Source organism: Emydura macquarii, unplaced genomic scaffold, assembly GCF_026122565.2.
Source record: "Emydura macquarii macquarii isolate MOO-44397 ecotype Brisbane River unplaced genomic scaffold, CSIRO-AGI_Emac_v2 contig_2636, whole genome shotgun sequence".
NCBI classification, from domain to species: domain Eukaryota; kingdom Metazoa; phylum Chordata; order Testudines; family Chelidae; genus Emydura; species Emydura macquarii.
The window spans coordinates 39,573,849-39,588,194 of record NW_027132773.1 but is presented as its reverse complement, the minus strand read 5'-3'; the positions used below and the strand labels follow the sequence as shown (position 1 = coordinate 39,588,194).

Sequence of the window (14,346 nt, the reverse complement as noted above, 5' to 3'; positions counted from 1 at the left end):
ATATCTAGATTCTGTCCCATTATTGCAGAGCTTGTTCTTGTTTTGAAGGCCATTTGTGACTCCTGAAATCAGGTGGCATTTGTTAAATGTCATCACATTGCATTGTGGCATGATGACATTTTGATGTACTGTTATTACATTGTATTATAAAGTGACAATAAAAAAACATAATGTCATGATATAAACCTAACATGTTATGACAGATTTCTCAAGGAATGTAGGAGTAGGAAATTATGCTAAGTGATCATTTTATTGGTCAGTAATGTTATCTAATATACTCAAGAATAGTTTTCCAATGAGATTGAACCATACATTTTTACCTGGGCTTTTAAGAAGTCCTTTGATTTCTGTTCCCTCTCATCAGCCTTGACCTGAGTCAGGCGTGCAAGACTGGCTAACTCATCTCTGCAGCGTTCCTGCTCCTTAAAAAGCTGATCTTCTTCAGCAATACACTGTTCTAACATATGAGCCTCGACATCTGTTGTTATTTTCTAAAGTAAAACCAAACTCCACTTTAATATTAATTATTTATGAACTGTGGTATCAATGCTGGTAGGCCCAAAATCTGAAATGCCCTTTTTGCTTGCATCTTCAAAGTCCATGTAGCGGTTTTGGTCTACATAGGTATTTAAAAAAAAATCACTACTAGCAGAACTGCAACACGATACCCTACAATAATATACCAAAATGCCCTGTCACATAGGAACATTTCTGGCCTATCCACCTTTAGATTATTGAGCATGAAAATAACAAAGCTAGAATATGAAGCAACCTGAACAACCAAACTTGTCAACACATTATAAAATGACCATAATAAACAGTGATGCTAATGAATTCTGGGGCTGGCATAAAAACAAAGAATCCTATGTGGACAAGAGGAAAGCACTGTGAGATTTCTATTTGAAAAACACCATCTATCACTTCTACTGAGTTCATCATCATAGTGCTAGCACACCAATGCTTTCAGACAGAATCAGCAACTGAGATACTATAAAATAGCCACCCAGATTTTCCCAGAATGCACTAATGTTGTTGACAGTGTGGCAGTTGGTGACACGCTTACACAATTAACATTGATTGTGGAGAGGGGAAAATCCATATTGTGGACATGCTAAACTATTTTTGCTTTATAAGGTCATGTTGCCACGTCCAAACCCAATTACACCCACCACAGTTCCAGCTGTAGTGTAGATGGGACCTATAATGGAGAAAAAAACATTTTAATAAGGAAGCATATTCTCTTTCATACTTCCAATGGGTGACCAATTACAGTGAGAGCAAAAGTATGACAAATACCTTGACTATTTTAAAATAAAACAGATTCCATTGCACGTTATCTCACTGGAAACCTATAACTAGAAACACTCTGCAAATTTTCTGCAAACAGCCCTTTTATCTTCTAGTTTGAAAGCTAGTTGTTGTAGTAAGAAATATAAGGAAGGAGAGTTGTTCACCTCCTGGGCCAGATTTCTCTTATTCATTTCAACTTCTTTTTGAAGTTCTCTTCTTCTTTCTAACAATGTTCCATCATCTTTAGGGACAGCATCTACCTACAAAAGACAAATCAAGCAAGCAAAATGATGTGAGAGAAGAATATAAAAGGATGTAAACAATATCTTTTAAACAGCTGGTTAGTTTGTAAGCTCTTTGGGGTGGGGACCATCTTTTTGTTCTGTCTTTGTACAATGCCTAGCACAATGGAGTCCAGATCCATCACCGTGGTCCCTCCGCATTATTGTAATACAAATAATAAATAAAGAATAGTATTAAAAGTAATTTTATCAAATTTTCATTGGAAAAAGTTAACCATAAATCCTAAACTTCAAAATAACCTACCTGGGGCAGTACTACCATTCCTGAGAGTCAGTGTTTCACTGCAGCATAAAGCATGGTTCTATTCTCATAAATGACTATGTAAAAATGTCACCTTCTAACTTCATAGATAGCTTCTTGAGTGAAATCATGCCGCCTCTGAAGACAAAGGCAGTTTTGCCATTGACTTAAATGGGGTCAGTATTTAACCCTTGAGTATACTGAAAGTCATACATGCTGCTTTTAGTGATTTTAATGCAATTTTAGGCCTTCTTACTCCTGTTTAGTCTTGAAAGAGTCAAAAGAAAGTAATAGAGACTGTATATACTGTATATACTCCTTGTTCATCTTCATCAGAATTGTTTAGTCACTCAGATATTATTGTGAAGGATATAAAATCCTAGACAGATTAGAAATTAAGTTCCAATTACATTACATCTGTGTAATCCCACTTAAAAACATTAGTGCTGCAAAATTTCACTGGGTCATAATTTGGAGACAATGAGGTAACACAGGTGCCACAGAGGATCTAATTTGTCTTGAAGAGCCTCTGCTAGTGGTGGTATGAGAGAGGGACAGTTTTTGTCAAGTTTGCAATGCTGACAGTTAGAAAAAATATCTGTTCACATGCAAACTGAGTACACTGGATCGGGAAATCACACAGTCAAAATAAATACTGAACCCCAAGGCGCCATCTTCAAAGTACAACCAAATAGTAAGATTCAAAATTCTATACACTAACATAGATAATAAAAAATAATATTTTGCACGTACACATCACTCTTCATTTGTGATTCTTACATAGTATTACAAAGGTGGATATTATCTCCATTTTATGAATGGGAAAATTAAAACACACTAAAATGAGGGCCAACTTTTTCAAATGTAGCATCTGATTTTGGCATTCTTAGATTTTGGGTACCCAATTTGAGACAACTTTGGTCTGACTTTCAGATTTGCTGAGCACCCGCAATTCCAATTCAAATCAAAGGGAGCTGAAAAATCAGGCTCAAGGTGTCTCAAGTTGGACACGTGAAAAGAGAGGTACCCACAATCAGATGCCAATTTTGAAAATTTGACCGAAGTGATTTGCTCAAGGTCACATAGTAAGCAAATAGCAGTGCTGAGAAAATAACCCAGATCCCTTACCCTCACCTATCTGCTCTATCAGTATGCTGGCAATGAAATTATTATGTAGTGGCTAATTACCAGGATCAATAGCACTTACGCATTTTAGGTGATGACACTTAAAAAGTAATTGCCTCTTCTATTACTGTATCAAATCAAATATGTAGAATGTTAAACAGTAGTGAACCACTGTTTGTCTCATGAGTACAACAAAACTTATTTTATGCAGATCCCTTAACTTGGGTGGGAGAAATGAACTTTGCACTCTTGTAAAGGGTGAAGTAGTTGCTACTCTTGTGGGCAGAAATACTAGCCCTTTTGTGCATACACATGCACCATTCACTAATAGATTTTAAAGCCACAGTCTAGTCCTTAGACTCAAATGGAGAAAGATCACATATAAATTCAGTCCATTGTGGGCCTTTGCTCACATAAAACCAGAATAAAATTTGGCGCTACTACTATTGGCTGACTGTATTGGACTGACAGAAGGAGAGTTATACTTGCTCCCCACTCAATGTGTACCCAAGTTTGATTTACCATGAAGACAATGGAGCCTTCTGAACCGGTTTCATACCGGATGTGGAATTTGTGTTGCAGTGAAATTTTGGTGGCATTTTAGAAACAGTCCACTATGTTGATGGGGGCAGCCACAAACTATGACACGTACTGTTGAGGACAGCAAAATGATTTAACTTCCTGGAAGTCTTCGTGCCTTGAACATCATTGATAAGAACACTGTGGCTTGGCTTGACCAGATTGCATATGCCAAATAAACTCCAGACAGCCATAGGATTGCAGCTGGTGTAGAACTGGTGATTTAGCATATCTCATGTGCTGCAAGGAGCCAAGAGGTACAGCAGAGAACCCAGGGGTAGGAAAGGCTAAGGTTGCTTTATGCAGTATTGCCAATTGTCATGATTTATTGCAACTCTAACAATTTTGGTGTGTTTTTACCTGTATCATAAAAACATGAGAAAGGCTCCCTACTCTTAATTTTCCCTTATTCAAAATGTCCACCATCTTCTATTACTGTCATTGGGGCTGAAGTCAGCTAGATGGCTGCCACTTCCCTACAGTCTAGATGCATGTGGAAGTGCAGCAGCCACCACGCACTGTACTTCTCTATGCTTTGGAACTAGAAAGAGTTCAGAGAAGGGCAACAAAATTATTAAGGGTATGGAACAGCTTCCATATGAGGAGAGATTAAAAAGACCCTGTTCAGTTTAGAAAAGAGATGACTAAGGGGGATATGATAGAGGTCTATAAAATAACGAATGGAGTGGAGAAAGTGAATGAGGAAGTGTTATTTACTCCTTCAAATAACACATGAGCCAAGGGTCACCCAATGAAATTAATAGGCGGTAGGTTTCAAACAAACATAAGGAAGTACTTCTTCACACAACACAGTCAACCTGTGGAACTCATTGCTAGAGGATGTTGTGAAGGCCAAAAATTATAACTAGGTTTCAAAACTAATTAGATAAGTTCATGGAGGATACATCCATCAATAGCCCCATGCTCTAGGTGTCCCTAAATCTCTGTCAGAAGCTAGGACTAGAAGGACAGGGGATGACTCATTTGATAAATTTTCCTGTTCTGTTAATTCCCTCTGAAGCATCTAGCACTGTCAAATGAAAAGATACTGGGCTACATGGTCTGACTCAGTATGAACATTCTTATGTTCACTGTTTTCAATGAGATTGAAACCATGCCCATAGGCAAAATGGCTTAAATGTTATGGTTCACAGGGTAGACAGGACACAGGGACTTGAGGGACTCAGCAGAGACACTGTGAAAAGTGAATGGGGAGAATGAAGTAGATGTAGGGATTGTAAGGAAATGGGGGGAAAGCAGAGAAGGGCTTCTGGAGCAACAGGAGATAAGGGAGGTGTTGAGAGGCAGTGCTGCACAGTCTTGGGCAGAGAACTTGGGGTGTGGGTCAGGAAGGTGCTGCTTCTTGTAAAAGGCTAAACCAATACCATTGTTTTTACTGTGACATTATCCCTTATATGAATGATAGATATAAGTTTAAAGTTCATTAATATGTGTACCTTTAACTCATCTACCCTAAAATGTAATAAATTCTATGAGTGAATATGAATCATGATTATTAATTAAGTCAGTGGTTCTCAAACTACTTACTATCCAGCACTTCTTTTATCAAAGGAAATAAACTAGGAGGAGAAAGAGTCAAGACAGTAATAGGGGATTGATGGCAGTTCACCTATCTTAGGCGGGAGGAGGGTAAATGGAGTCTCCAAATGATCAGCCAGGGAGAGGTATGCATTTTTGTGTGCATTAAAAGTAAATTTTCAACCTGAAATTATTATTATTATTGTCAGAGAGTTAAATAGTCAAAAGACACACTAAAAAACATGATTTGATGTTCTTTTAAAGCTTATGATTTGGGGGGCTTGACGTGATTTTTGAGCTGTTGAGAGGGTCTTACTCATACTTTTTTATCTTTTGAGATTGGCAAAACTGCTTTACACCAGGGCTCGACAAACCCTGGGCGCCAGGTTGCCAAGGCACCTAGAAATTTAAGTCTGGCGCCTACTTTTTTTCCGGTGGAAGTGGCCGCCATGCTCCAGCCAGGGTGCCCTGTCGCTGGGCCCACGTTGTGGGAGAGGGGAAAAGTGGCGGGGCTGGGAGGGGGAAGCAGCTGCCGTGCTTCAGCCAGGGCACCCTGCCACTGGGCTCATGTTGTCTGGCTCCTTAATTTTTGGGCTGGCTCCTAGCTCCGAAGCAAATTTGTCGAGTCCCGTTTTACACCACCTTTGTGCCTCCTGATCCTGGACTGTTCTGTGGGCTGCAGAACCCCCAGCAGAACTGAGACAGCCTTCAGGGCCTGTCTACATTACAACAGTCTTCTGGGACAGTCCTGCAGGCCATGCTGTCCAGAATCTCAGCAGGGCTGTGTTCTGTGGCTCCATCCTCTCTCCTAGCAAGCACACCCTGACCCTCTATGCTAGAGCTTGCAAGAGGGTCCTTGGGAGGCATCCTGATAGCTGACTTCCAAAGTTCCTGCTGCAACTGAACTTTCAGAGCATCTTATGCTGCTTGAGCCCTGTTATCTGATATATAGGGGAAGGAGCAGAGGCGAGAATCTTGCCTGATATGGTGAATTTTAACTCTGAATGTTATTGATTTTTGTCAGTTTGAGTTTGACATTCAACCATAGTGACCAGTTATAGTTCCCTCTTCAGCAAAATTTGTTTACAACACAGAAGAGGGCCCATTTCCTTGGATCTCATGCCAAGTGAAACTGAGTGGGGGCTTACTAAGAGTCAGCTGGTTAATGCCTTTATCCCTGGAGGGACACTCATCAGCCCATTAAGCAATACTTCAAATAAGCTGAGTCTGAAATGAGTGTCGTGCATAACACTGATTGAAAAAACAACAACTTTACTTGCATTTTTTCCCACTTGGATTGTGTCACAGGGTGAGTAATAAACAATGAGGTGAATTCAGAAAGAAATTCCTTTTTGCTTTTGCAATGGTGAGTGGGATAGAGGAAGTACAATTATTAAGTAATAGTTACAGCTTTGTAAATTTAAACAGTACTTTATAAACATATAGGAAGGCATTTTCTGCCCCAAAGAGCTTACAACAGCCAGGCAAAATTGTAATGAAATTGTACCAGACCTGGCATATCTGCTCACTAGTTTTTTTTACTAAGATTATTACTTGCCAAGGGGGAATTAGAATTTTGCAAAACTGGTTTACAGTTTCAGTAGGTAAGAAAAACAAAGCAAAGACATGATACAGAACAATAATTCAGGAAAGGAATAGTTCAGGAACTGCTAGTGAAAAGGAGAGGATAAGGAGGAGTCCTGGAATAGTGGAATTCCTTAAGGAAGGATTTAAAAGAGAAGGAGGGTGCTTTTTAGACCAGGAGAATGATACTGTTCTTGTTATAAGGGGCAGAGTGATAGAAGACATGAGTGTGAGGAGACAAAGAAAGCCATAAGGAGAGAGGATTGGAAGAAATGCGGGAAGAGGGAGGAAATAAACAGAGATGTAGCTGAAATGGGAATGAAAGAAATATAGGGGAGAGTACTTTATTCACAATAGCATACATCAAATGGTGCCAATTCCCTGGTGTCAGATTTAAAAAAAACTAAAAAAGAAACTGATTTACTGTAATGTACAAGAAACCTTCACAATATAAAGGGAAGTGTGCTTTAGCGATCTAAGCAAAGAACTGGGAGCCAGGTAATCCTGGGTTCTAGTCATGTCTGTCACTAATTTCTTATATGGTTTTGAGCAAACCACTCAGTTATTTTGCCCTCTCAAAAGTGGGGATAATAATATTTATAGCCCCTCACAGGTGGTCATCTACACCTTTCAACACCTTGACTCAGTTTGTTAGGCCTCCATCGTCCTAAAACTCACCTCTTCAAACAGCCTACAAATCCTATTTACTCCTCAGCAAAGATTACAATAAAATGGTGGAATTACCAGATGTATGTAACAATCCATTGTTTGTTCACACTGCTTCATGTTGCTCCTTAAACTTTCCCTGTATTGTAATTATATATTGTCTACTTAGTTAGTAAGGTCCTCCAGGTAATGAGCCTAAAAGGTTTTTTTCATGGCTATAAAGTGTCTTGCACATTGTGGGTGCTATGCAGATAACAAATACACAGATACAGCTAAACAGATGTAGTACTTATGAGAGCTATAGAAGAAAGAGCTCTGAATACAAATGTAAGGAACACCCTATGTTCTGTACATAGAAATTTAAAATTTGTCTTATTTTTACTTCTGTGCAACCATTTAAAAAGTATTTCTCGATTTCATTTTCTACAGCAATATTTTAATTCTTGTCATCAGTGTTTTGCATACAGACCTCTAATGTGAGCCTCTCATGCAGTAATTTAATTTGTTCCAAGGAATCATAAGCAATTTTCAGTTGCATCTCCATCTTTTTTAAATTTCTCAAATCTCTATCTTTCTCTCTTTGTTTATGAATCAGATTATCATGCTGCTTTTGCTTCTCCAAGAGAGAGTTACGTAAACCAATTTCCAGAACAGCCCTATATAGATATATAGAATATTTCAGAAAGAGAAAACCTGTCCAAGAGGGGTATGCAAACAACCACAACCACTTTACACTGAGTTTGGAAAAGCATTATGGCAGCTGAGCAGCAAAATAAAATTAAAAATTGTCTTGTTACAAATGAATGACCATTCTCCTAAAACATAATGGGTGAAATCCTGGATCCATTGACATCTATGGTAACACTCCTGTGTTTTGTTTCACACTTTGTTTCAACAATGCTAAAAAATTATTCATGGTATGAGAGAGAAATTATTTCTGTTTCTCAAACTGAGAATTAAAATGTATTTTTAATATCTAAGGGAGTCTAAATTTTGTTCATTTGTAAATTTCCATTTAATCTCCATCCTTCTTTAATGTGAGACACAAACAGAAAGGGCAGCCGGGTTATTGATAAAAGTAAGGCTATTATTACAGGTATACATCTTTCCCCACAAAGAAAGGAGAAACTTGAAGCTGGCTAGAGTCCAGCATAATAACTCACCAGAACTGAGATTTGACATATTATAGCAGTTTATATTGATTACCAAATGTGGAAAGGCTAGGGTTTATGAGGGAGTCTGAAGGAGCTGGTTGCATAAATCTAGGTGGACTTCAATGGCACATGGGTGCCTACCTCCCTTATGTTCTTTTGAAAATCTCACTAAGTTCTCTGATTGCTAAATTCACTTTGCCTTGCTCACACAGTAGAAAGTGAATTTAAATCATGCAGAGAAATTCCCTAGGAACTTCTCCTCCCCTCATGTAGGGGAAACAGTGTTCCCAGCTCTCATGATTTTATCACAAGTCTCATGATTTTTGATGTTGTTCTTAAAGTCGCAGCTCCCAGAGTCCAGTGATTATATGAGAACCTCAGCATTCTTTTAAAAACAATAAGTAGGTTTCTAGCCCTCATGGTTCCAGAAAAAAGCTTGAAAGCATGAACCTTAACTGGTCAGAAACCAGAAAGCAAATAAAAAGAATCCCAAATGTACTATTTAAAATAATCTCATTATTGGGGGAGCATGACTCAAGATTTTTGAACACTTGTGATTGGTGATACTGGGAATCTTTGACTGGTGTAGTGGCTCTGCGACCTCCTGCACTGGCTTTGCAACCTGCTGTTGCTTCCTCTTCCACCAGAGCTGTGCTGTCCAGCGTAAGTGGGGAGGGAGGCTGTCGGGCCAGGAGGAGGTGAGTCAGGTGGTGATCATGTCAGCAGATATGAATTGAGGGGAGGAAGTGTGGTAGGGCAAGGCTCTGCTAAATCTGATTTTCTGCTGCATGCAGGTCTTCTGCGAGCAGTATAACTTAAAGCTGCTCCTCTCTACCATTAAGTTATTCTGGAGTGGGACAAAGAAGAATCAGGGAGCTACAAATGGGTCCCTGTCAACACCTCTCTCCACTGAAACTGATCTTTGCTCAGTCACAGTGGAGAATTGAGTCCCCAGCCTCAGTTTTGTGGATTCTCATTTAGGTCCTGATCCATTGTTCACTGAATCAATGAGCTGTTCCATGGAGTTCAGTGGGTTTTAGATCGGGCCTTTACTGCATTTCTCTTGTATGATAAGTTTTGATCACCAACATAACTCAATAAACAAATTGTATAAAGCCCTTGTGAAATTACGGTAACGTTAAATAGTATGATTTTATGAAGTCAATAATAAAAATATTTAAATCAATAACCAAGAAAAGAATAGTTCTTTCAGAACAGATATGTGCTCACTCATCCCAGTTTTGAGTACATAGTTCATGCCTTCTATTCTAACCTGTCTGCTAGGGCTGTTGCTTCATTTTCTTTGCTCATTTCTAGTAACTTTGTCAAATGGTTGAATTCTCGCTCTTTGCTTTCAAGCAAAGCTCGTTTTCCATCCAGTTCCTTCATTACATCTTCCTTTTCTTCCAATTCTTCTTCACTCTTTTTTTCCATTTTTTTAAGGGCATCATTTAACTCTTGAACATGGTCAATGAGTATTTTTTTCTTCTTCTCTGCATCTCTGAGGACACATTTTAAAACAGTATAATATCACATCTGTAAAAATGGATCCAGCTCTAGAAATCTAGACCAAAGACCAAATGCTGTCATTGCTGCTGCAGTGAGTAGAAGCAGAGTTATTACTCAGCATCTCTTCTGCTACAGCTGTTCTGCTGGCCAGGACAGGAGTCCTCATGGCTAGGGGGACAGTATTCTGAAGCTCATTTTGCTGCCCCTTTGAACTAGGGCATCATGTACCCTTAGCTAACACTTGGTGACAGCATGTCAAGGGACTGTAGGATTGATATGGCCCCTAAACTTCAGACCACACACTCTTGATGACTTGTTACAGTGGCAGTTCTTCCTCTTGGGCTCTATCCATTCCTTTCCTTTCACTTGAGCACCAATACAGCACAATGCAGAATTTAGGCTCAAATGTGTATTTTTGCACTAAGCCATTCCCAAATGCACCACTATGCAACAAGATACAGCTTGGCAATATGCATGTGAAGTCAGTTTTTTATACAAGGAAATCAGGTAACTGGACACAAAAATAGGTAAAGAAGAAAGAAAAAGAGTGTATAATTTTTTAAATTAAAAAATTGAGCAGTGGCAAGGAATTATTTACAAACACAAAACAGCAGAAAAATAATTAACAGTAGAAAATGCAGTCAGGATTTTCAGAATCCTGAAAATGCAGTCAGAATAATCTTCAGGTTTATAAGGTTAATAAGACACAAAGAAAGCTAAATTAGGACAGCAATTTGGCCACAAGGAGTCTGAATCAGCATACTTTAAAAAAAGGTAGCCAAATTGCAATTGACTGCATTTCACACAAATATGATTTCCTTGACCAGTGTATCTCCTGCTTTACTGGACTAACTACCTAATGTAAAAAAAGAGAAACCTGCCAATGGCTGCAAAAAGAAGTCCAAAAAATCGGGAAGCTAGGGTAATTTCACAGCATGGGCCGATCCCTCGCTGATGAAAACTGATGTAGTTCTGCTGTAGCCAATGAACCTATACTAATGTTCAGCAGTTGAGGACTGGCATGTGTTTAAAAGTGGTAGATGCTAGATTACAGCATCAGTTTAGATCTTTAGTAGTATTCTCCATTTGAAAAAGAAACTTTGGGGTATCAGGTAAAATCTGTGTAGTATCTGATATTAACCATCTTAATATGCACTATCAATATAGGTTTTAATGGTTTGTGGCCAAAAGTTATTCCAAACTCTTTTTTTTTTATTGTTTTCGAGTCTAAATATGTTTCCCTGCTGATGCTCTATACCTTTTGATTCAGTTACATGGATGTTGCTCAATAAATAGATTATGAACACACTTGATCTGCACTGATCAGAATTTTGTAACAAGAACTTAAACTTTGTTAGTTGTCTCTGTACTAAGATATATTACTGAGAACACAAATAATAAAAATTAAATAAATACATTTTAATTATGTACATTTAAAAACTTACAATATTTTGCGTTTTATCTTGTCCATTTCTTTACCAAGCTGAACAGGAATAGCATGGAGGTGGACTAGCTCATCCTAGTAATAAAAATAAAAATGTTAGACCAACAGGCTCTAAATTTAATGTAATTTCAGAGAACTAACATTTTCTTTGAACTACTAATATGACCCAGAACAGAAATGTGTGTTTTTCAGTAACTTGTTTGTCCCAAAAAATAACATAGCTGCTAGTCTTATAACTGACTAGTGCAATAGTTATGCAAAATTATATTTGCACAACTCATGAATTATGTATATATATTGTAAATATATAGGCCTAGATTTTCTGTCTCCAGGAGTACCAGAAAATCTAGCTCTGATTCTTAGGGCAAACCTGTGCTGACCTGGGTCCTCGTATAAGTATAGCACTCAAAGAGAGCCACAAAACACTTTAAAAATGACTTACAATACCTTTTCCATACATAGAAATTTCACATTGTTAAAGTCCAATATTTCAAGATCTGACAGGCCTGGAAGGAAATTCTGTGTCCTTCTGAAAGACTGGAAGTCCCAAGTTTCCAGTGCCATAAAGCTTCTATTTCCAGCTGTCCTAGTTCATGAAATATCTGACTTCAAACCTTTCACTGATTCAGGTCTGAATTTTACCTATCCTAGGTCTCAAGCCAATGTGTGTGTGTATATATATATGTTTATTGAAAGTTGCTCATTCCATTTTCCTGATGGAAAAATCAACAAGTTTAAACAAAATTGAAAATTTCCCACAGAAAACACAATTTCCATCAAAAAATATTGACTGAAAATTCCTGACCCACTCTAATTATAACTCACAGAAATGCTACTGTGTTCTGTCTTTTCTATAGAGATGTACCTGAAATTAGCCTAACCAGTTCTGACCATTATGAAAGCTACTTTTGTTTTTGTCAGTACTATGCCTATAATTTCCCAGACGGCTACTTGTGGGAATGATATAGCAGCATGATACATGCTTATTGACTAATGCTGTGTTTTGTGATGTCATGCCTTCTGATGGTAGTACATGTTCAAATGACAGCACAAGTATTCAGAATATTCAATGTGTTTCACCAAGTGTGTGCATGCACACACACACACACATGTATATATGCATTCTCGTGTTACTTTTAAATTATCCTGCTGCTCTAGAAGTTCCTCCACTTCTTTCTGTTCTCTTAACATCAGCCTTTGCTTGGATGTCACATCTTCCTTCAGGGCTTTAATTTCCATTCTCCTTTGGATTGTTTCTTTACGGAGCTCTTCACAGTTTTCTTTCAACACTTTCATTTTCTTTTCTGTCTCCTTTTAAAAAGTAAATTCAAAGATCAGATATCTCAAATTTGTATTGGTTTTGGAGGAAAAATGAATATCTCGCTTACAATTGTTTTAAAGTATTGTATTGTTTGTTTAATAATTTATGGACTTTCATATGAGAAGTGCATATTTTCCTTAAAAGACTGAGGAGCCTGAATGAACTGTGAATTACTTTGGTATTTTTGCATATTCACAAGAATTTAGTTTTCCTATTTCAGGATTACCAAAACTCCTGAAATTCTTTGGTTCCAACATACTTCCACTACATTTTCTTTTATATTTTGTTATAAATTAAATTGAAAATAAATATAACTCTTAAAAAGATATTTTCTCATATGTACATATGTTGCCTAAAGTCTTCCTATTGTTATGATAATTTATTTCTTTTATAAGGCATGGCTTGATAGACTTCTATTCACTTCCTGAACAGACTCAAACAAGCAGCAGCAGCAGTGCTAACTAACCCGACACTGCTCCATGATCCTGTCTCAACTTTGACATCGAAGAACAACCCTATTCATGAGAGCAGCAGTTCAATTTCCATGTCTGTTCAGACTTTCTGTGCCAATACTCAATTTAACATCAACTGTAACAATGATTGTTGTGCTAAGAACAGCTGTTTATGGAACTGGGTCTGGATAGCATGCTCATTTCACAAAGGTCACTATATAGTCATTAGAAGGTAAATTTTGGCCACTACCAATCTGGGCTGGATTCAACTTGGCAAACTATATGTAAAAGCTTACAAAATTCCAGTAAAAACTATTACAATCATTCAACTGGCTTCTGTTGGTTACTACTGATTACTTTTGGTTTTAACTGGAGGACCAGAAGCCCCAATAATCTGCAGTGTCAGGAACCTCTAAGTCAATAAATCCACTGCTATGTTTCTAAACCTCGTCAGACAGCTGGAACCAGAAGGAACTATCCACAATGTTCATCTGGATTTTTCACCAGGAAAAGCTGTACCTCCTACTATCCCAAATACTGATTCTGAATTTGTAGTCTTTCACATGCTGAATGTTACTTATCTTTAGTTACAATTATTAACTGCTGAATGATTTTTACTCAAAATGTGCAAGAACTGCAGAATCAGGCCTTTAATGAGATGATGGGCAAATTTATGAAACAAACATGATTGGTATCGTTTGAGTGAAAGAAAAATAACCCTCTCACTATACTCGGAATTTAAGATAATGAGGAAAGTAAGCAATATCTATGGACCTCTTTTATATTTGGGGGAAGGGGAATAATAGAATGAATAATATTGCAAGAAAGGGTTAAATTAGTTCTTCTGTATATGATGTGAAATATAATTAGTTATTACTTCAGTATTTGCCCTATGAATTAGGAGAATTGTAATTAGAACAGTCTCTCTCAAGACATCCATCCATAAATATCTGTTGCATATTTAAACTCTAAAAGCCAAAATCTGCCATTTTCTTTGTATGAATTTTCCATTGAAGTCAATAGAAATTTGTTCAAAAGAACACTACAGGATTGAAACCCTTATAGGTGAAATGTTTAATGTTTGTCCTAGAGTTCTCAAAAGTGAATGACACTACAAAACCTCTCCTTTGAATCCACCTC

The 14,346-nt window shown here is 37.7% G+C and overlaps 1 protein-coding gene across 1 annotated transcript in view; it reads right to left on the bottom strand.

Annotated features, from left to right (window-relative positions):
- Positions 1-14,346, bottom strand: part of CCDC146 (coiled-coil domain containing 146) — a 120,068-nt gene that overhangs the window by 19,458 nt on the left and 86,264 nt on the right. Inside the window, exons 6-11 of the mRNA XM_067564521.1 lie at positions 12,568-12,744; positions 11,435-11,508; positions 9,754-9,981; positions 7,796-7,982; positions 1,455-1,550; positions 321-491 (exon numbers count right to left, since the gene is read on the bottom strand). Coding sequence (XP_067420622.1) covers positions 321-491; positions 1,455-1,550; positions 7,796-7,982; positions 9,754-9,981; positions 11,435-11,508; positions 12,568-12,744 — 933 coding nt within the window. The remainder of the gene's footprint in view (positions 1-320; positions 492-1,454; positions 1,551-7,795; positions 7,983-9,753; positions 9,982-11,434; positions 11,509-12,567; positions 12,745-14,346) is intronic.